This window comes from Excalfactoria chinensis, chromosome 4, assembly GCF_039878825.1.
Source record: "Excalfactoria chinensis isolate bCotChi1 chromosome 4, bCotChi1.hap2, whole genome shotgun sequence".
NCBI classification, from domain to species: domain Eukaryota; kingdom Metazoa; phylum Chordata; class Aves; order Galliformes; family Phasianidae; genus Excalfactoria; species Excalfactoria chinensis.
Window position 1 is genome coordinate 21,263,882 of NC_092828.1, and position 22,875 is coordinate 21,286,756.

At 40.5% G+C, this 22,875-nt stretch overlaps 1 protein-coding gene across 9 annotated transcripts in view; it reads left to right on the forward strand.

Annotated features, from left to right (window-relative positions):
* N4BP2 (NEDD4 binding protein 2) overlaps window positions 1-22,875 on the forward strand; it is a 53,315-nt gene that overhangs the window by 4,587 nt on the left and 25,853 nt on the right. For 3 of the 9 annotated variants that reach the window (XM_072335288.1, XM_072335298.1, XM_072335297.1), the window contains exons 1-4: window positions 11,695-11,956; window positions 16,967-17,081; window positions 17,358-17,546; window positions 22,115-22,431. In XM_072335288.1, coding sequence (XP_072191389.1) covers window positions 22,236-22,431 — 196 coding nt within the window. In that variant the 5' untranslated portion in view covers window positions 11,695-11,956; window positions 16,967-17,081; window positions 17,358-17,546; window positions 22,115-22,235. Of the gene's footprint in view, window positions 1-11,694; window positions 11,957-12,658; window positions 12,690-16,767; window positions 16,783-16,966; window positions 17,082-17,357; window positions 17,547-18,564; window positions 18,657-22,114; window positions 22,432-22,875 lie in introns of those variants that run through there. The other 6 variants (XM_072335294.1, XM_072335292.1, XM_072335291.1 and 3 more) reach the window with 5 other exon arrangements.

Sequence of the window (22,875 nt, forward strand, 5' to 3'; positions counted from 1 at the left end):
CTGGATGAGGCTGCCTAGGGCCCCATCCAGCCTGGTCTTGGAGGCCTCCAGGGATGGGGCATCCACAGCTTCTCTGGGCAACTTGTTCCAGTGCCTCACCACTCTCTTAGTAATTAATTTCTTCCTAATGTTTAACCTGAGTTTCTCCTCTTTTATTTTAAAAGCATTCCCCCTTGTCCTTTTAATTACTATCTGCCTGTATGAAGGGTGGTGTCCCTCCTGTTAAGTACTGGAAGGCCACAATGAAGTCTCCCAGAGCCTTTTTCAGACTGAACAAGCCCAGCTCTCTCAGCCTTTCTTCAAAGGAGAGGTACTCCAGTCTTCTGACCTTCTTTGTGGCCCTCCTTTGGACCCTCTCCAACAGCTATTGTGCTTGGGGCCCAATGCAGTGCTGTAGGGTTTTGTCCTGAAAATGGTGACAACGCTAGGAGGAAAAGTCTTTCACCTTCATGTGATAAATGCAACAAATACGGCTTCGGAAGCAAGTTGTTTTGTTCAAAGCAAAATTCATAAAACTGGAGAAGGAAGACTTATGCGTGTTCTCTCATGAAGACAATCAGCTGGAGAAAGCAAGGGCTTCCTTGGGGAAGAGAATCCCACAGTTCACTGACAACTCATAGAATACTGCCAGTTGTGAGTTAGGGAAGGGTCATGTACCAGGTGGGTGGTGTTCTCCTTTGAAAGTGATTTCCTAGTGTCATGGTTTAGATGACACCTAGCCATCATCCATAGAAGTGGATTTTTGCTCTGTTTCTGTTAAGGGCAGTTTTCTCCTGTAGTGTCTGAAAGATGTCCTTTGGAATCACATGTGCAGGTAGAGCAGTTTTACTTGCCACTAGACTTCTGTGGTATGAAGGCAAGTTCAGAAATAACATGGATAGGTAAACCAGTGTTTAAAGAGCGTTTACTTGTGAATTCACTTGCAATACTGCATTGACAGAACTACTGTGGTTGTTTCCTTTGCTTGGAAGCTAGGTAAAATCAATCTGTTAGCACCTGCATATTGGTGATATCTTAGGAGAATGTTTAGAAGACTCCTCGATTTATTGCTAGTTTGGGGCATTCTCTAACTGAAGTTGTAGCAATCTGTGCGAATCATCTATGCACCTCCTTCTTGCAGTTCTCTATGATGATGACCTGTCACTCCATAACTACATTCTCAAAGGTATTTCTCTCTCTACTCCTGATGTGTCCAAAGTACATACATTTACACCTAGTCATTTCTGACAACCAAGTCTGCTTTTGTCCAGTAATACATTTAATAGGAGCATTTATCTTCTTTTTCTGTCCAAGAGATATGTAAGAGCCTTTACTTGCACCAGACTCAAAAACTTCCATTTTCTTCCTGTCACTATCAATAATTTCTCAGGATTTGCATTCATAAATTGCTATGGCAAAAAATTGAGCATTTCACCATTTAAGTCTTTCTACTGTTTGAGGTAAAATGTTTTTTTCAGGCTTATGTAAGGAAAGCTGTGTCTGAAACAGCTGTTGTTCTAAATGTTATGGTGTCTATTGGACAGATTCTGATTGGATATATTTGATCATGGTTAACTGAATTTAGGAACGGTCTCTGTAGCCAACCATTAAACATAATATTCTGTTTTTATTAATTGAGTTACTTCTGGCATATTCAAAAACAGCTTGTATTTTTAACTAACCTTTCTTGCTGCACAGTAGAAGGAGTTGTGACAAAGAACATAAAGAGATCAGCCTGTGAGTCCATTAAAAATACAGCTTTTCAATTCTGAAATGTCCTTCCCTAACTTTGTTTATTTATTCATCCATTCATTCCCAGCCAGGTTATAAGGAAATCTGCAGTTATGACATCTGTAATTTTAGCATATGGCTATTTATGTTTGCTTGAGATTTTCTCAAAATCAAGACAAATTTTGGGATTTTCTAAGCTTATGGGCCTGCTTTTAAAGGAAATACCACTGGGAAAACTGGAAAGCGTAGCCCACGGCAGCCACCTACGAGGGAGAAGATGATATGAGCAGTCTCCTTCCCCCAATTAGATGAGAACTGTTCTATGGTCTGTTTAAAAATCAGGCTGTGTGGTAGTGAAATTCTGATTAAGGCTTCTTCAGGAGAAGTGTTGATTATATTTGTGTTGTTGCTGCTCCTAATTCTTTTATAGATGCAATATCTTCTGCTTGGAGTAAAGAAAAGAATGGTTCAAAACTCTACAAATGAGTATAAATCTAGAATTTACCATTATGATGAAAGAAAGAGATGTAATGAATGGATGGCAAATCTCATGAGCTATAGTGTGATGATGGGGTCATCTCATCATGATGGATAGATACGTCATGTAGTATTCAGAGTCTCCAAAAAAGGTTTCATTTATCATATTTGAGGAAGCATCAAAGTGTTTGGGTATGACTTGAAGCAAAAGAATCATTACAGTTTGCTTTTGAACAAACTCAGGAAATATATTGATCTTATAGGTTTATGTTGCTAGAAAAGCAGCTAATGATGATTCAGTCTATGTGTTTTGTGCATAGCTTGAGGAAATGTTCATTAAAACCTTATACCATGTATGGCGCTACCCCCTTTGGGAACTGAAATGTAAAAGCTTATAACCTTATTAAGTGCAATTTGAGTTTACAAAAATAGAATAAAATAATTATATTATAATATAATTCTGGAATTGTGTGGCAGTAGGTGAGAGAGGAAACTACATCAGATGATGTTTGGAGTAAAAGGAAAGCTCTGATTTCTAAATGTGTTGGTGCACAGTGTTCAATAGCAGCAATATTGGTGACTGAGTTCATTTGAGCTAGTGTTCAAATGGATATTTAACAAAGTGGGCCATGAATGGGTTTCTAAGGAGAGGACAGAATACCAGAAATTGAACAGATGAAGCCAGAAGTTGGCTAGACAAGGCAAGAGCAAGCACAGAAGTGAGAAAGCCTGGCTGTGATGGGTATGAATGCTTAACATACAAATGTGTTCACAGTAGCCAGACTGTGAACCAAAAGTTTGCAATGACTGGCTATAGGAAAATCCATGATGGTAGCGGACACTGGACGTGATCCTGAATGCCAGCAGAGGGACTGCTGATTGTAAAGAGGACCGATATGTATCCACTTACAATTTTACCAGCACCTAAAACACTATTTATATCCTGTCTGAAATTGGCAGGGCAGCTCATATGTTCTCCATGTAATGTACTGTAACTACACTGTATCTAGCACGTAAACGTTTGCTTTCTTAAATACATTGGTGCTGTTCTTTTTATCTTCCAGACACTGCATATTTATGCCTAATCTTTTATGTTTTCAGTTAAGCACAGGCTAAAACTGTCAACCTCATTTATTTGAGACGATTAAAAATGCAGACAAAGGCTTTTCAGCCAGCATGCGAACACTGAAGTTGCTACTTCACATGTACCCAGTTTTTGCTTCTGGGATGTCATTGATGTCTACATGATCAATATTTTTAAAATTTCCTTCGAGATCTGCTCAGCAGCCATCTGTAATCCGGTGTGTGGAGAAGAAAGCTGAGTGAGTCAGTTTCTTCATTGCTTTTCAGAGTCATTTAGCTCTGACATTGCCTTGATGCACTAGGCTTGTATCCTTGCTTCAGAAACAGTAACAGTATGTTCTCTCACAGACCTTCATAGCAAAAAAGATTTAAATGATAAAATATGTTGACAAGCCTATCAGAGTTTGAACAGAGCAAGAACAGAGCAAGAACAGAGCAGCAGGAGGAGAAAACATTAGGTAGTAATTAGCAGTAGGTCCTTAAGCCTCCTAATCAGCTGCATATAACAAGGAAGAAATGTGACTAAATAAATACAAATGTGTTGACATAGTTTACAAATAAAAATGTTTTACAGCTTCTGGAATTCAAGCTAACTTGCAGTAATATTTAGTCTACCTTACCAAACTCCAATTCTGGGGGTTGACTGTTTTCCTTAGTAAAAAGAATCCCCCCTTAACACACTGCCAGATATGAGAAGTGGGAACACAGGAAGATGTATGAATGAGATGAAGAAATGGGAGGAGCTGAGATGAACGCACATGGTAGGGAATATGGAGCTGTCTGAGCATGAGAGTTTCGTAGGAGTAAAAATAAAAAGAGAGATGGAAGGTGAAAAAAAGAGCCCTGAGTGATCTGCAGATATATTTTAAGTATCGTTATTTATGATCAATAAGTACAACGTTGCCACATTCAGGCTGATCTGAAGAAGCCAAATTCTGCACACAATACTGTGCGATGTCCTGTCATTTATAAAACCAGTTACTGTACCGCTGATATTTGCTTAATACCAAATTCCTTTCTAGTTTGCTCTGCATATTTGGAAGATACAAAAAATCTTTTCTGCAACTGGCTGAAAGAACTTGGAAGATTTTACAAATTAGAGCATGCTGTTCATATTCTAATTAAAAAAAAGAAAAAAAAAAAAAAGTTGTAATTTTTTTGCCATTTACATAGGGAGTTCCAGCTCAGCTTAAGACATGCATCAGAATACTTTGTGTCTTTTATTTCTACATACCTGCTTGATGTTTTGGTGCTCTGAATGTTAGTAAATGTCTTCTTGCTAAACACAGAATCATAGAATGACCCGGGTTGGAAGGGACCTCAAGGATCATGAAGCTCCAACCCCCTGCCTGGCAGGGCCACCAAACTTCCACCTTTACTAGATCAGGTTGCCCAGGGCCCCATCCAACCTGGCACTGGACACCTCCAGGGATGGGGCATCCACAACCTCCCTGGGCAGCCTGTTCCAGGACCTCACCACTCTCCTAGTAAAGAACTTCCCCCCGACATCCAACCTAAATCTTCCCTCTTTCAACTTAAAACCATTTCCCCTAGTCCTGCTGATTCTGGGAAAGAACATGTGTGTGACAGTGGCAACAGTCAAACAACCAGGTGATACCATCTGCTGGCCACAAAACAGCAAACCTGGCTATGTAGAGATGACAGGTAAATTAAAGAAGCTTGAATTGGGGAAGTGTTGTTTCTCTTCTATAAGTTCTAATAGCAGGTTTAAACAAAATCTAGATAGGGATTTGCTTTTTAGGTGCCTTTAATCGATGGTGAATTTGAAAAGTAAATGTGTAATGTCAAAAATTGTCCAGTTCATAACAACAGTGACATAAGGATGTAATTCTTATCAAAACTACCCATTGGTCTCTCTAACCATCACCACTTCACAAGAGAAGAGATCACACCTCAGTAGTGGAAGAGGTGCACTGAACAAATGAATCGCTCCTCTTTCAATGTTATTTTAAGCTATGTTCTTTCTTCCAGGATTTGGGGAATGTAGGCGACAGGAATCGGATCATTCAAAGAGTTCATTGTCCGATCATCCATTTGAAGAAAGCTTAAACATTTTTTACATGCTGGTTGTATTAACAGTTTCTTTTTTTTTCTTTTTGCCTATTAAGATGGGCCCACATCCAAATTGCGACATCCTGAATTGTGTGTGAGCTAAATCTGGTTACAGATACAAATCTGAATATCATGAGCAGGGTGGAGTAGAGCTACAGATCTGACTCCCTCAGCCTTGTGACTTGGATTTGACATGAGTTTGGCATGTCCAATTTAACCCTATTTTTTTTTTACCTAGCCCCTGGATAATTGGAAACTTAAAAAGGTTTCATGTTTGGTATCTGAAACCATAAGGTGGTCTTTAGTGCTCTAAATTTGAGTTTCTTTTGTTGCTGGTGTTATTCATTGGGAAGGAATGTGGCCCTGTTTCCAGTGACAGAGGGTGTGAAATGGTATAAAGTAGAAGTTAAAGGTGGATTATTTTGAAAAGAAAAAAAAAAAAAGCAGGAAAAGCAAAAAAATATAATAGTTCCCTGTTCAGCAGTGACCAAATAACCATGGAGCCAGTTTCCTATCTAAGTAACTGAGGTTCTGTCATGTGACAGATGAAGTCACATACTGAACAAGGAATTTCCTTGGAAAAAAAAAAAAGAGGAAGAAATGTAGTCTATGATGCTGTTTTGAAGTGCTCAACACTCCCTGCTCCCTTCCCCCATCTCCTTGGCTTCTTGTTTCAGCGCAAGGCGTAGAGCACACAAGTTATTCAAGTTTAGAAACTAGTTAGTGAAACTGAATTCGTAAATGAGTGCTGGTGATTTCAGACCATAAAATGGAGCCTAATTTATTTTTACAGGCAGCATGACTGAGGTTAAGCTTGAAGGTTGCTGTAGACAGACAGGTTTTTTTGTAGAGCTGGTGGCTGAGGAACATCGACACCACATGGGATACACGTAAGATACCTGTGCTTATGTAGCATGTACTTCTATAGTGTAGAGTTTTGAACTCAGACATTTTTTGTGAAATACGCAGGTTTGTATTTCGAAACAAAGCCTCTAAGAAAACACTGCTGAAAGAAAGCAAATAGAATTTATGCGTTTTGTAATCTGATGTTAGCAGTCACTGGGAGGTAAACATTTATAAATCATTTGTAACTGGCAGGCTGTTAACTTCTGGGAAATGATTTGATCAGACAATGGAGTAGAGTCTTCCTTGACAGGTAAAAGTGTTTGTTTACTCAGATGGCATTAATAGATTGCTGAAAGTAAAATTGGGGGTCATCATTAATATTGCATCTACTTAGAAATTCCATTCTGCAGCATTCCAGGAGAATGGGAACTCTGTGGGAGTTTTTTGTCTGTTTGTTTGGTTTTTAAATCTGGAATACCTAAAATGTAATTAATTCTTAGTTGAAATATTACACGATCAAAAGAAAGCATTAACTGATAGCTTTTAAAACTTTTCTTCATAATAAAGTCTAATTAAAATTTACTTGTTCAGTAAATGTTTCCAAGGGTTTGGTTCTGCATCTCAAAATGATTTGATCATATTAAGTGAACTTTGCATTTATTGTATTAGAGGAAATGCCCCTTTTTTGCTCTAAGTAAAATGGTTATTCTAGGTGATGCATAATAGCATACTGTACTGAAATCCAAATACAGGCAAGCTAGTTGGTAGTTTTCGCACGTTCTTCATGCTATTGGGATGAAGGTAAACAGGTAGGAATATAAAATTACTTTAGTCTTCTAGTACAGTTTTCCTGCTGAAAGAAACAAGCTTCTTTCTGCCTCTATCCCCATTTGCCTTAAGGAAGATACAGTACAATGTTGGATGATTTGGATTTTGCTGGTATTGATTATACTAGAGACCTGACTCTGAATAAGATATCCCAGGAGAAGCTCAGCTACCAAACAAAATAAAATGCTTGAGTCTCATATTGCAAATTCTTGAATGATGTTGGTTCTCTCTCAACCTGGAATATTGTAGCACAGTTCCAAACCAGAGCAATTCCTTCTGGCTGCCATTGCGTAGCAGAGCAGAGACCCCCGTGGTTCTATCATGGGGCATTTTGTTCTTGCAGCTCCAGTTTACCCGTGAGTGGAAGCCATGAATGATACTGTTCCTTAGAAATGTCTTCTTTCTCAGTCAGCATACTGCAATTGCTTTGTTAAAATCAGTAAGTAAACATCCTGGTCAAATTCCAGTTCAGATAACAGCACTCTGCTCACAGAGTTCCTGCAGTTTCAAATAGATGGCATACTTACGTCTGTTACCCTGTTCTGTGGTATTGGATGGTGGTGGTAAACAGCTGGTGTGTTGTGGCTCGGAGGTAGTCTCAGCTAATTTAGGTATAAAGTGGATCCCCTACGCTTTTCTTTATTGTTTTAAAATTGAGACATGTTGATGATGGTAAAGTTGCTGAAGTGTCCAACATTTATCTCCTTTTTCATCTTCCTGTTCAGCTTGTTCTAACTATTGTAGAGTTAAAAATGGTGTTGATGATGTTGATGATGGTAAAGTTAAATTTAAAAATGGTGTCTGATTTTTAAAATGATACAAAGTTTTGCTCCCTGCCTTGTTCTTAGGCCATGTCTTAAATAAATCGATGTCTTGGATTATTGATATTAAATTTGCTATGGGATTGGTTAGATGTAGTTTGCCAATATAAAGTCAATGATAACCAACAGATGAAAACATGACAGTTTCAGTGAAAGTCAGCTTATCACTTTGTATCACACACCAGGGAGGCACGTTCAGCACGGCTTGTTTTTCCTTTCTCCAGTTTGGGCAGATTGGGATGAATTTTTGATATCTGTAAAATTTGACATATCGGATTGATGAAAACAGCACAGCAGAGAACGTCCAATACATGAACGAGATTCATCGCAAATCAAAAATCAAGTGTGAGCTTATTCCAAGTTCAGAAAGTCCTTGTGGCAGTGAGGCTTCTGTCGGCCATGATCTCACATGATCTCACACTGCCTGCAGAACAGATAAAATTAAGTGTAATTCTGTATTTCTTGGATTGCAGCAGTTGTCATTACCTCTCCCCATTCCCTTTCCAAACACCTGAGCACCTTTATATTTTCTTGCGATGTTTAATATATCAGCTACAATATGCAAATTGTATATTTTTCTGCACTCTATATAGAGTCTCTTTCTAAAGTAAAGGGACATTAACTGAATACTAACACTATGTCCCTTTAGAATGTCTTTTTAACCAATGCTTGAAAAACCCATAAAGTTACTAATCTTCAGCAGTAAGATCATCTGCTCCTTCGGTAGTTTACAGAAGGGTACACGAACCAAAGTGTTGACTTGTTGACCATAGAATCCTGTATAAATAGGTGCTACTTTAATACAGGTGCAGAAAAATATATTATTTGGAATGAAAAATTGTATATATGAATAATTTAACATTACTACGGTAATACTAACGGGACAGGTAATCTTTACAGTTAACTGAGGAGTCTATAGCTGGATGGAACAGAAGAGCAATGGATTTTAAGTATAGAAGTTAGATGTGGAGTCCCTTTATAAAGATCAAACACTATAATTCACTATGCATTTGACTTAAATCTGAAGAGGGCTGGAGGAGAAGAGATAACTATGTGACTTTGTCTGCAAACATTTGTTTATATAAAGCTGCTTGTTTTTGTTTTTGTTTTTTACCTTAGAGAATTAAGTTTCTACTTGAGAAATTGAATTCTGGCTGAGGGAAGAGTTATTTCTTGTAGAAGCACAAGCTCCAAGATCATAGACAATGTAATACTGACTGGAGACATGGGCAGTCCAGAAAGCCAAAGTAAACATCTTAAATCAGCATTAAGGTAAATCCATTGGGGGAAAAAAAAAGACTACCTTTAAATTCTCTCCAACATAAGTGAAACCTAAAGATGGCAAGATGCAGTGGAGGGGCATCTTAGCAAAAAGGATGGCTTGTAGCACAGGGAGACTGGATCAACTTTTATGTTTATTACTGTGGGAATTTGTTCTGAGCTCTTCTCATCTCTCTTTTCTAGAAGATGGGAATCAACAATGTAAGTTGGGGCTCTGTTTGTATCTATCAGAACTCAGGTAAAAAAATCTGAATAACGATGAGAGCCGTGCCATAAATTCCTAGAAAAAAATATTTCATATTTACTGCAGGCAAATCTGAATCGTTAATACAGCCCAATTTCACAGCTGTTTCCCTGCAGTATTTATTGCAGTCTATTCAGCACGTCAGTGTGTAGAAAAATAAGAACCTTTAGAACTGCCACAGTTAAATGCCTTTCTCACTACCTCAGAATGTTATTCAATCCAAAAGTCTACCTTGAAATAGTTCTTGCAAATCAGAATCTAATCTAATCTAATCTAGTCTCTTTAGCTGTAGACCCTCAGAGGCAATTTGAGCGCAGAGGGAAATCGTGATTTGCTGAGTAGATTTAGGCTGTATAATCAGAAACATCAAAGGGACTGACATTTTCTCGTGTTTTTTTACGGTCCAGATCTGGTAGTAATAATATCTTAATGTGAGTTATAACATAAGCAAGAACATAGCAAAGTATTTTTACTTTGAGAAGGCAGGATTGTAGAAACGGAAATGGAGAATCTGTTGTGAAAGCATTCAGTGACTGAATGCTTGTGCCAAACAGCACAGATTACACGCTGAATGTTCAAGCCATTCCAAGTATAAACAAGCCAACTGTAGGCATAAGAAGAGATGAATTAATAATAATAAAAATAAAACCAAAAAAACAACCAAACAGTAGCAGATAAGTGATTTAAGTTTGAAAAATGGTTGTGTGAAAACTCAAAGAAAGGCACAGAGATAAAGAATCTCTGTTACAGTGATGATAATTATCTAGATACCAACTCTGCTCCTCTTTAAAGTGTTAGCTGTTGTAGTGAGAAATCTGCCAGTACCCAAATTAGTCTGGCATTTTCATGGTGTCAAATACTGTAATGTGTACAACTGGCAAGGAACAACATAGTTTCATGCATCAAGTGCCAGCAGCAACACCCCACCAGCATGGCAGCTTAGGGGAGGCAATTGGACTTAGCATAATGAAAGCCTTCCTCTTCCTCTTTCTGGCAACCTTAGAAATACAAAGACACAGTCATTAGACTGGAATCTATGCGACCTATTTTTCCTAACGTGTGATTAACGCTTTTACCAGCATCACACCCTCAAAGAGGAAAGATTTTGTTTCTGATACTTGTCCAGGCCCTGAACAAATGAAGTAAAGAAACAGCTCCCTGTGCATGCACAAAGCTGCTGCTGGACACTGAACATACGCACACAAACACTGATGGATGGTTTTCTTCCATGATTCTGGACCTTTCCAATACCACAGTATTGAGTAATGTTTAATCTTATCACGAGAAAAAGAGCACTTTTTTTGAAGTTTAGCAGCACATCCCGTGGAGGAACATGTATGTACATATAGGAGGACCAGCGTGAGAGTTTGTCCTTGATTTGTTTAAATACTGCACACCGTGCAGCTACGAGATAAGCACCAAAACAGCAGAGTGACAGGCAAGTCAGCAATGGCTGCAGTCAATCTAATTACCTGAGAATTAAATCTTTGGAAGATGGTTTTTTTCCACTTATTATTATTTTTTTTAAGTTACTTATATTGCAAAACAAAAAAACCAAAACAAAATAGCTTTTCAGGTGCTGTCCTGGCAAACAGCACTAGGGGTCTGTGATCCCTGCAAGCAAAAGAGACGTCACTGAGAGCTCTTCTGCAGGTTTTACAAGGAGACCAGCGTGGGCTCCCCGTGCCTGATCGTTTCATTGTAAAACTTTTCTTTTTTGCTTTTTTTCTGTTGCTCTCTCTGGACCTTGCAGTTAAGTTACCGCTGTAAGGCATGCAGGGCCTGGGGGCGGCAACAACCTAAGGAAGCTGCCGGGCGGTGGGAGCGGCTTCTCGTGCTTTCTTGTGAGATGAGGCGCTCCATCAGCAGCTCTTTAACGTCTGCCAAAGGCAGTTCCAGTAGCCCTCAATGACAGAGGAAGGGGTAAATGGGGATTGGAGGGTGCCACCTTCTCGGAATGGGATGAATCACAATGGAAGCGATCTGTAGGCCGGCAATCGGCCCCGCAGCTTGGGGGCAGCGGTAGTTCTCGCCCTTCACAGGAGAGGCCTCGCCGCTTCGGCTCCCGGGGAGGAGCGCAGCGCGGCTCCCCAGGTACCTTCCCCGGGACGCTGCGCCGCGGCGGGGGGGTCCGGCACGGAGCGGTGTGGGGGAGGCGCCGAAGGTCGTATTTCGGGGTGTTTTGGCAAGCTTGGAACCGGCCTTTCCAGAGGTTGACACGAAAGCCGTTTAACGCCCAGTTGCATCACCAGCCACGTGAAAAAGGACGCAAGAGCTGCGGCCATCTGAGCAGGGGCTGCCTTTCTCTTTCAGGAGCGAACATCCCTTAGCCAACCCCCCGCAGGGCCGCCCCTCGGCACCCGGCCTCCCGCGGCCGCACCTCGCAGGCCGTGCCAGCCCGTCCGGGACACGCGGGGCGGCGCTGCGGGCCCGGCGGGGAGGGTCGGGGCGGCGCTGTTCTTCCCCGGCCGGACGGAGAGCGGCACTGTGTCCCCGCGGCGAGCTCCGCACAGCCTGCCCCACTCCCCTGCCGCCGCCGAGCAGCTTTCCCGTCCCAGCGGCCGGCAGAAGCGAGCGAGCCGAGCGGCAGGAGGTAAAGGCCGGTGGGGTCCGGCGCGAAGCGGTGAGGCCGAGGAGGAGCCTCGCCCTCCCCCTGCTCCCGATAGGGCAGGGCTCCTGAAATGGCGGAGACCGCCGGCGGGCAGCGGCCGCTGGGGTCCGTCCCCGGCGCTGTCGGGCCGCGGTGGTTCCCCAGTGCCTCCCCGCGTGGCGGCGAGCGTCGCTGTAAGGGGGCTGCCCGTACTCGGGAGGCAGGGGAGGCGACGGGGCAGTTGCTGCGCGATCGGGACCGGACGTGGGTTGCTGGCGCTGCGGGCTGCCCCTGCGCGGGGAAGGGGACGGCACTGGGCCGCCTGGCGAGGGGTGGCGGCGGTGATGAGGCGGGGCCGCTGCCTTGGGGCCGCTGCTCCGGGCCCTCCGGCCTCGCTCTGTCTGCCCCGCGTGTGGGCCGCCGCTGCCGGCCCCTGCCTGGCCTCGCCTGCTGCTGGAGGAAGGGCTTCGCCCGACTGACACGGCCAAACCGCGCGTGGTGCACTTTTAGGCCTTAAATGTGTTTTTCAAGAGTTGAATCTGCCCCGTGCAAAAGGAGATAACGAATGCTGTAGTACTTGAACGGAATATTTGCTCTGAACGCTGCTGGCCGCGTGGTTAATGATGATGCAACCTTTTCAGCGTGGTGATCTCGAGCGTTTCGGATGTGGTCTACGGTTCTGATTTAATCCTATGAGGAGCCCAGCTTAAATGGAGGAAAGAAGTGCAATGTATCTGTATGTTAATGTTCTTAAAACTTGTTCTGAGCAGCTGAGAACAGCTTGACTCAGAGACACCACAGATGTTTTAATACAAACTCTTGACAAAATTGAGTTTTTAACATCCCCTATGTAGCTTACCGTAGGGTCGTGCAGTTCAAAGATGGGAATGATTCATGTCGAGAGCTTAAACAGAAGTCCTCCATAATCGTTTTGGAGAAGGTTTCAGATAAGCATAAAGAAGAAGGAAGTTAAATAAGTTACCCTTCCATCCATTACAAGCTGCTTCTTGTAAGCCTGAAGCAAATTGCAGAAGGAAATCAAGGGTGACGTACATTTGTAATAGCAGTTTTAGTCCTGATTCAGCTGGGATACAGTCACCATTAGGAAGGTAGGGCAAGTGCGCGTCATATGCTTGCAGCACTTTGAAGTTCCAGTAGTTTGTGTTGTTGTACTCTGCCTGTGTGGGAAGCCTGTAAAGGAAATACAATAACATTGAGCACATCTTAAGAATCCTTACATTTCTTCTAGATAGGTTTTCTCCTGGTTTTTGGGGTTTTTATTTATTAAATGTGAAAGCTCCCACTGTTTCATTAACATAAACGTTTCAGCTGGGAAAGCACTGGTGAGGGAGGGAAGTGAGATTCATGGTGTTGTGGATGTGAAGTATGGTAGTGAAGGACAGAAATGTTAACCTGTTAATCCATAGCACATCTTATCAGGTGCTTTAATTTGTGGTGTAGGTGGATCCTTACCCATTACCTGCTCTATTTTACAAAACATGGTTTTGTTGTCTTGAATAAGTATGTATTGTACTAGTGTGTATGGAATAGGGGCTTAGGCTGGTGGTTTTTCTGATGCCTTTCAAGGCCTGTTTTCTTTGACAGATCTTTAGCTAAATGGCTGAAATAATCAGTTTTGTTATTTTACACAGAATTTTCTGTATATTAATTTACTGCTGATAGAAGTTGCAGAATTATTAGTTCTTGAGTTTCAGGAAGTTGCTGCCATCATCTTTTCTACAGAGTCTCCGCTACTATAAAATGCCAGTAGGGAGTTAATTAGTCTTCAGTTAACTGTCTCTCATGATTAAATGCAGCCATACATTGATATTTTCTCCAGGATCCAGCTGTGCTTGTGGAAGAGGTTAGATTTTGCAGCTTTCTTCTCATGGCTCCACTGGGAATGTAGGTCTACCAGAAGGTTGATTTATCTAACTAATCCTTTATACCAGTGTCAGCCATTGTCTATGTTAGCTCAAATGACTATTAAAAACGATTTAAATCGACCTGATGTTTTTTTCAGTCATAAAAGTTGAACTTGCGTGTACTACTTCCTGAGGGTAAATTGCTAGGTATAAGTCTCTCAAGTAAGTAGTGATAGTCACTTGGACGCTGTAAGCTTTTTGTTGATGTACTTAGAAGAGGATGAAATCATCTATCTGTGGGTTTACAGCAAGCTGAAAATGGTTTTTGTCTTTTTTAATAGCTATGTAATGGCTGCATATGCATTGTGTTCCGTTGGCCTGGTGGCTACATAAATGGACGCATATTAGAATGCAAGAAGTAGATATAATTGTACTGTAATGTAATTTCCAGCTTAGAACCTGATGGGCTGAATTTCTTTTTCCCTGGAAAATATTTGAATATTTTTGAATATTACTTGAATGATCTGTTCTTGTTCCTATCTTGCTTCCCTGATGTGGTTCGGTTTCTTGCTTCCTTTTTTAACCAGTAGTTATATGGTGTAATCAATGTGGAGCCTATTATGTATCACTGTAATATGTTCACATTTGGGAATTTTTTCTTGGAGTGGTGCTTGTGTTGCTGTTGTATGTGGACCACCAGCGAATTTCATGAACTGTTGTATGTCTTTTTCCTGCCTGGCTACTCAGCTTCCTTATTTAGGCTGCTGTTTTGAAGCCACTGGCTGCTGGATATTGCTTGGTGAAAAATCTGGCTGATATTCCATCACACTTTGTGATTTGAGGGAGGTTCCAGAATTCACCATCTCATGTGTATCCTGTTATTTCAAGTGCTTTCTGCAGACCTGAATGTATCTTTGTTGTGCTTTATATTTGAGCTCATTCTGAAACCCAAAATCTTCTCACGCTTCAGCTTTGCCCCAGTGTGCAACAAAGTATCATTTAGAGTCACAGAACTGGAAACTGTTGTAGACTTGCTTGGCGATGGCACCTGGGGCTTGCCAGAATTGCAGGGCTGAATGAATCACAGGCTTGGAGGAGTTAAGCTGACCTTGGGATGCTGTAGAAAGTTGACTGCACAGTGCTGTCGTTGAATTGTTCTGTGTAGCAAATGCAAGGGGAAGTTGTGGAGCTGAGCAGCCTCGGTTTTGGTGCTTCCATGTACCTGGTGACGTTGCAGAAGCTGTTAGGTGGCTGCATAGATCTAGAGATCTGTGCTCTGGAACCTCAGTCCTTTCCTTCATGTCAGTTTAGAATTCCAGCAGCAACTAATTTAGAAAGTGAACCTGTTTTCCTTTCCATCAACAGCTCAAACACGTCAGGGTTTGGGGGAGTAGCATTTACATTTCTTACCAGTCCTGCCTGCTGCCACTGCAGTAATAAGAAATAAAGAATAAGTATTCTTTAAATGTTCTGTTTTTAATTCCTCCATCTGCCACCTGTATGTATATGTCCATAATAAGTACCACCTGTGATCTTCAGTAATACTTGTTTCCAACATCATTGCATCCTTGTGGAACTTTATCCTTGCTGCTACCCTTCTTTTGGTTTTCTAAATGCTAAAATAAATGCCCATCCTTTGGTCAGGCCTCAGTCTGAGCAAAAACCAAAAAGATCTTTATGAGAAATGGAAATGGTAATGTAGGACATTACATTCAGGTAACATTCAGGTTAACCTTTTTTCTTTTCTTTTCTTTTTTTTTTTTTTTTTTCCATTTAAATTACCCTCAAATACTTTGTGCTTTGCACTGCCTTAGCTTCTTAGTTATAAACTCACTAGTTCCAGCCTTCTGCTTTGCACTTTGTCTTGGACGTTGCTAACCTTAAAGCAGATGAGCCTGGGTATTTGGAGGGACATTTTGCAGATGCTGTTGTTATTGTCTGAGAAACAGACAACCAACCTAAGCAAGACAGCAGCTGCCTGCTACTGAATTTCTAGCCTGTCTGGCTGCATGTTTGCACCCTCTGTAACCTCAGTATTCCTTGTTTTTGCCATATCCCAAGCTTTGAGCCTTTGCCCACAAGTAGATGTAGGTGCTTGGGGTGTAGTAAAGTGTGTGTATGTGTGTGTGTGGGTGTCCTGTAACAGTCAGACCCTTTATAGTGTTGGTCTCCTTCCTTCTTTGTTTCTGATGACTTTTCTTAATGCTTTGGAGCAGTGGAATGTATTCAGATTCAAAATGGGAGGGAGGTCTGTTTCTCAGTCTCTTGAGAGGACTCTGGTAAAAATAATTGGGCCAACAACCTGTCATATTAGGAGGATGACAGAATATTTGTTTAGATTTCTTTATCTGATCTACATGTGCATGCTTATATATATATATAATTTCTTTTTAATTGATTGGAAGATATTGTTAGTAAACTGATCTCTAGGCTTATGTGTATGGTGGAACTTAGGCTTTGAATATACCTAATGTCTTCAGTGGAACACAGTGTCTTAGGAGTTTTCAGCTACTTTAAAGAGTAGACATAATGTTTTAATAGTATCATGGGATGACTTGGGTTGGAAGAGACCCCACAGATCATCTAGTTCCATCCCTCTGCTATAGGCAGGGTTGCCAGCCATGAAATCAGACAGTATTATCACACTGCCCAGGGTCTCATCCAACTTGGCCTTGTACTGCCTCCAGGGATGGGGCATCCACAGTCTCTCTGGGCTGTTGTATTAGGCGAATGCACCGACCTTGGATTGTGACGTGTTAGGCCCTCTCCTTGAGATAAGTATTAGTGACTGTGCGACCCCAGTGGGCGTACGGCCTTGGGTTGTGACGTGTTAGGCCCTTCTCCTTGTGATAAGGATTAGTGACATGTACATTCCTAGTGGGCGTACACGAAAGGCATGGAATATATAAGTGTGTGTCGGCTTCTAAATTGCCATTTACTGCTCACCATATTGGTGTCACCTCGGTAATTGGCCAAGCTACGGTCTCCCAGGGAAGTCGAACTATTGAAGCATACAACAGGGCAACTTGTTTCAGTGCCCCACCACTCTCTTGATGAAAAAATTCCTCTTGATGTCTTTCTAGTTTTGATGGAATATTACAAAATAATGGCATACCTGAAATAACGTATTCTGTTTTTGTTGTACTAGGTTTTTGTTGCCTAATTCCTCACACGAAGGAATGAAGTTTCTCTGGACCAGCATGGGTATATAAGCACTTTCAAGATGGCTAAGAACTGTGGTGAAGAACCAAGTGGAATGATGAGTAAGGAAACTTACTTTTGTTCCAAGTTCATTCTGCTGTTGTTATGCTATTTCTTTACTTGATGTAAGACATTCTTTTAGGTGAGAAATAAGTCAACTTAGCAGACCTGATACTTGAGTTCAACTTAGCATCTTGTGTACTCTCTCAGTAAGATGTTACCCACACTTAATCTATTAAAAAAATATAATATATATTGCTCAGTGTCAAAACTTAAAGTTGCATGGTCTGTGAGCAGAATGCTGATTTTAATTTGTGTTCTGATCATTCTTTTGTCAGGAGGAAGCACCTGCTTCTACCAACTTCTACTGACATCCAACTCACATATTTGACAGCATGGTTTCCTGACAGAAAAGTATATTATGCATTTTTTTCTGAACTCCAAGTCTGCATTAGATATACCATCAGTGGTGGTTTTGGAAAGTTGAGATGGGACACACTATGGGGCAACACAATGAAACTGAAAATGTGAGTTCTATGCCGGTATTTTTTTTTATCTGAATTCAAATACATTTTTTTCCCCCAGTTTTCTGGTTATTATAATAACCCACATATCTATCTATATATTATATATATATATATACACACACACTAACATTCTGAAGATTCAAATGAGCTTTACATAATAAATAGATTATGTGGTTTGAGAGTCAGCATTCTTTTTGGATATAAAACTTAAAACCAATCCCTTTATTTTTTTAATTATTATCATTATTAAATACATATGGAGTTGACTTCTGTAAATTGATGAGAAAAGCTTCAAAGCACATCCACATTAGCAGCTTTGGTTGTATTCATTCAAAGTTTCATTGTGACAAAGCTGGAAGCTTCTTTTGGCAAGAAGGGCCAAAAAGATATTCCTTTTTGGCAAAAGGGAGAGGGAATAGTGATGGCTTATTTGATATTGAAAACAAGGCTATATTAGCAATTATTTCTGATCATAAATAAAACCTTTGGATCCATTAAAAGTCATGTTCATTTTTGGAGAATCTTAGTGGTTTTTGTTTTTCTTACATTTTTGTTGGGATAGTATTAAGGTTTTTGTGTTCTTTGTATATTTTGTGTATCTTTTGTATATTAAGTTCTTTGTGTTGCATCTTTATAAGAACAGTGTATTTTAATTTTATTTTATTATTATTATATTATTATTTTTAAGGGAAATTTAAAATTTGATGGCGGTTGCAGTTTGGTTTACCTGTGTTGGAGTGTGGCTTTCATCCTAAAATGTTTATTCTGCCTAAGAATCTGCCATTAAAATGTTCAGTATAAGCTTTGTTTCAATTTTGTCAGTCCTTCTATAGGTTGTTTAATCACCTGCATTATAGGAACTTAGTGCTTATAGGTCTTAAGTGGTTTGAATGCTGTGATTCCCAGATATCTTTGCAGCCATTTAACTGGAATTCACCTTTAATTTATTTAAAATTAATTGATGTACATTTTGAACTGTAAACTGTCCCTTTATGATTTTATGTTTTGGCTTTGGCAGGCTATTGTGAACCAAATACTGACCATGTTGAAAAGCTGATATATTCCTTGCAGTAGCCTTTCTTCGCTCTCCTAAACATCTGCTTTTGCAAAGTGAGTGGTCTGGTGGCATTACTTTTGGGTAACATACATGGTTTAAGAAACCGCTGGTATCCATTCCTTTTCCTGGAAAGAAATATTGAGAGTTGCTACTTGGAGTTGAGATTCTGGTCCATCCCATTGCTTGGCAAGGTTTGCCTCTTCTCTATGCTTTCTTGTTCCAGCTGTAGAACAGAAAAGACAAAGGTGTATTGTGACATTGGTGCTTCCCTGTTTTGGCAGTTACAGGCTTGTCTGTAATGTCTGCTGATCTCTGTGTTGCTCTGTTTTTGATGCTCTGTGATTCATCCACTTATCTCCTAAGGGGTAGCCAGTACTGGAACCGGCAACATTGCAGGCTTGTAATGTGTGATTTAAAAATAAATTCTTTGGAAAGACTAAAGCACCCTGACTTGATGGGTCTTATAGCATCTTCTTTTTTAGATTAGGATGTTAGCTTTTGTAAATCATACTCTTTTGTACAAAATACCAGACACTTATTCTCTCTTCCATTTATGGGGCTGCTTAATAAAGAAGGTAGTTTTCATACAGCCAGGCTTTTATACGCATTCGTGGTAGCTGAATTAGAGTGGGAAAGGCTTAATGTCAGCAGATGTGTGTTTCTGAAAAACTATGGGTTTGAGGGGTGCTCAAGGGTTTTTGTCTTATTTTGCTTTTTGTAAAGGTGAAGCTGAGGCTGCCACAGGAGTATTGTTTTTCATCAGCACTGAAATGAAAGAGCTATTTGCTCTAATTGGATGTGTGTGGAGTAGTGGTACCCGGAGCTGCCTAGTGAACCACTGAATGTACTGCAGCCTCTGCCTCATCTCTAAAATCCCCTTTCACTGTGTTCTGTGCAGCCCTGCCCTTCTAAATTATGTTATTACAACTCCATTTTCATCTTGGGGAGAAAAGCCCCCATCCACAGCAAACTACGCATTGATTTGTAGTATGTTAGCCAAAACCAGCAAATGGAGCTGACCTGCAAGACCAGCTCTTGAGTTGCTCAAAATGATTTCCTCTTTCTTAGTAAACTAGCTTTCAAAAAGAGAGACTTGAATATCTGAAAAGGCAAGTCCCTAGATGAAATCCTCTTTAAATTTCGGGGCATGTTCCTATCGGCAAGTGAGTAATTCTTCCTTTCAGCTTAGTGTAGTAGCGTCATGTCTAATGCAGTACAATTCAGTGTGCTTTGTATGTGTCCAGTCGTCTGTTTTTATATACTTCTATCAACAGGAAAGCATTGCTCAGGAATCTGTTGAGGAATTACATTGAAAATTGGGGTGTACACAAAGGAGAATCTGTCAAAATATCTGTCTGTGATAAGATAACCTTATTATTGCATTCTTTTCATTTCACAGTAATAATATTAAGGATTTGTGGTAGTGCATTGACAAGATTCCCTGAGACCATGGCACCAACAGTTTACCTTAAATGCAGGGGTTAAGATCACAGCTGATACGAACAAAAATCTCTTCCTATGAAACTGTTCTGTGTAGTGTGTTAATTGGGGAAAAAATATTGCTGCTGGAATGACAAGTGAAAATGAAGAAAATGATGAGAGGTGTATGATTAATTAGCATAAACATTTTATTCACTGATTTAGATTCATGCAGACTGAAGCATATGGCTTTGTTAGGATGCCTAGAGTAAGACATCTTAATATGTAGTATGGTGTGCATCCTAATGCAGGAAATATGTTGGGAAGGCCTAGCTGAAGAGCATGGACTGTTTAATTACAAGGGACTTGAGATGATACATTAATAACAGAGTTCTGCTGGTCTGCTGGCATGCAGTAATGTCAAGGTGCGTGAATAGTTTCCTTCCTTGCAGGATCTTTTCTTTCACTGAACCAGTTTTAGCACTGGCACCTTCTGTGAAGGTGTGTCTCAGCCTGTTTTGCTGCCTGGAGGATTAATCAAAAAGGAAAACAAGTTTGAAAACCATGACTTTAAAAAATTTTTTTTTGCTTGATTTATTTTATTTTAATGAGCAAAGAATAGCTAGTATATAAGGATAGCTAATCAGAGAGAGAAATCAAGAGTGTAGCGAGGAACCTCAAAAAACATCTGCAATTGACTTTAGTCTGCTAGCATTCATCTTCCTTGGTTGTGCCTCCTTTATATTTGGAAGCCTGTCTCTTTTTCCTGCATATTGCTTTTCTGTGACATCTCGGTTTTTTTAGAAGTCTGTCTCATTTCTGTAGCTCAAGTCCTTAAACACAGCAAAAGCTCCTGGTATCCTGAAGCTGTTATATAGGTTCTTTCAACTTGAGAGCTAACAATCTTGTTTTAAATACTTAGTTATTGGTAGAGATTGCTGGAGAGTAATGAGGAGGTGCTGCCCAAAGGTGGCACTGATTTGGCTTTGTCATTTGTGCCCCAATAATCCATTGCGGAAAGAGGAAGTACATCTGCAAGTTTATCTGTATGTGTTAAATTGGTCATTGCTGGCAAAATAATCTTGATAAGAATTAGGTATTCTGGGGCCCGTTCATGGCTGTTATCACTGGGTAATGATCCTTTGCTGTAATTTACGTCAGTAATGAAGTTTGCTAGTCTACAGAATAATTTGTTGTAAAAATTATGAGTTTATAAGCTTTGCTAGAACACAGCAGAGCTTTATTATTATTTGACTCAAAGGAAAGACTAAGATCACACTAGACTCTGTGCTTCTACTTTAGTTAAGAATTGCTTTCTTCTGCAGAGCATTAGGGCAAGTAATTGCAGTTGTTATTGTTGCCATAGCGTTTTAACTGTAAGTATTCAAAGGTTTCATGGGCAGGACATTAGCCTTGTCTTGCTTTATGGCTCACAAATCCTCAAAAGCTTTAAAACACACACACACACACACAAAATTTCTGAGGCATGGAAGGCACCTCTGGACATTATCTGGTTCAATGCCCCTGCTCAATCAGCATCACCTAGAGTAGGTTGCTCAGAGCCATGTGTAGGCAGGTTTTGAAAATCTCCAAAGATGACGACACTGCAGCTTGTCTGGGCAGCATTTTCTTGTACTGGAATATTGAAGAACCTCAGCTGTTTACCCTTAAAAGTATTTGAAATGTAAAGAATAGTCACGCTCTGAAGTAATTCTGAAAGATTTGGAAGCATCTGTTTTCCAGTAGTTTTGTGAGAGGGGAAAAAAAGGCTCTGAATATTTAACAGAATATAAACTTTCCGTAATGCTGGCTGATCAGCAGTAGATGTTGGCAGAGGAGTACTTGTGAACTGTCTGCTTTGCATAAGTAGGCTCCTTTACTGTACTTTCTTCCAGGCACAGATTGGATAGCTAGTTAGTTGGAGAATAAGATTGCTATTTTGCTGTCAACCATTTGAAAAGAAAAAGGGCAGCCTTCTGAAAAGTGCTCTTCTGGATGCTTAAGTCTTTTTGATGTTTTATCTGTCTTAACAGGGGAGATGGAAATGTGACTGTGTTTTTAAATTACTATTTTTTGATTCTCTTCTTTCCAGGTCTGCTATTCCTGTTGTGTGCATCCTGGCTGTGAGAGTTTTCTTGTGACTTCTGGGCTTGGTGTTGTTGGCCTCATGGGAACAAAATAAAACAAAAAGCAACTTGATTTTGGTAAACAAAATGCCACGGAGAAGGAAAATTGGTGGGAGTCCTTCTAGGAAGACCATAGCTGCTGCTATGGGGGACCCAAGCCTGTCAATGTCACAACCAGCCTACAGTGTCAATAAGGAAGAGCTTTTCAACAGCATGTCAGAAATGTTTTCTGACTTAGATCCCAGCGTGGTTTATATGGTTCTCTCTGAATGTGATTTTAAAGGTAAATACAATATATTCATCGTTCAACTTTGTTCCATATGCAGATGGTTCTTTACTAGGGCAGCACCAAGCAAGTTCATGTGGGAGTTGTAAGCGTATTTGTGAGTCTAGTTTTTAATGAGTAGGTGAGTCATAACATTTTAAAATTTTATAGCTCTCTCCACGCAAGATTCTCCAAGTCTGGTGATGTTCGTGGGATGCTGCTAATGTGCAGTAGCAGCGTGCTTTAAAAAACAGAGATGCAGTTTAACAGGCTTGTTCTGAGGCACAGAGCAGGCAGTGGTAGAGTTGTGGGGGGAATCTGTTTCCAATTAGTTTCTGTACCGTATCTGCTGGATGTGTAAACTGTTCCTGTGGGAGGGTGTGCTATTTTCTATGTTTTTTGTTTTTTAAGACAGCGATACACAGTGTGTGATGCTGGCAACATTTGCTTTTCCTTAAATAT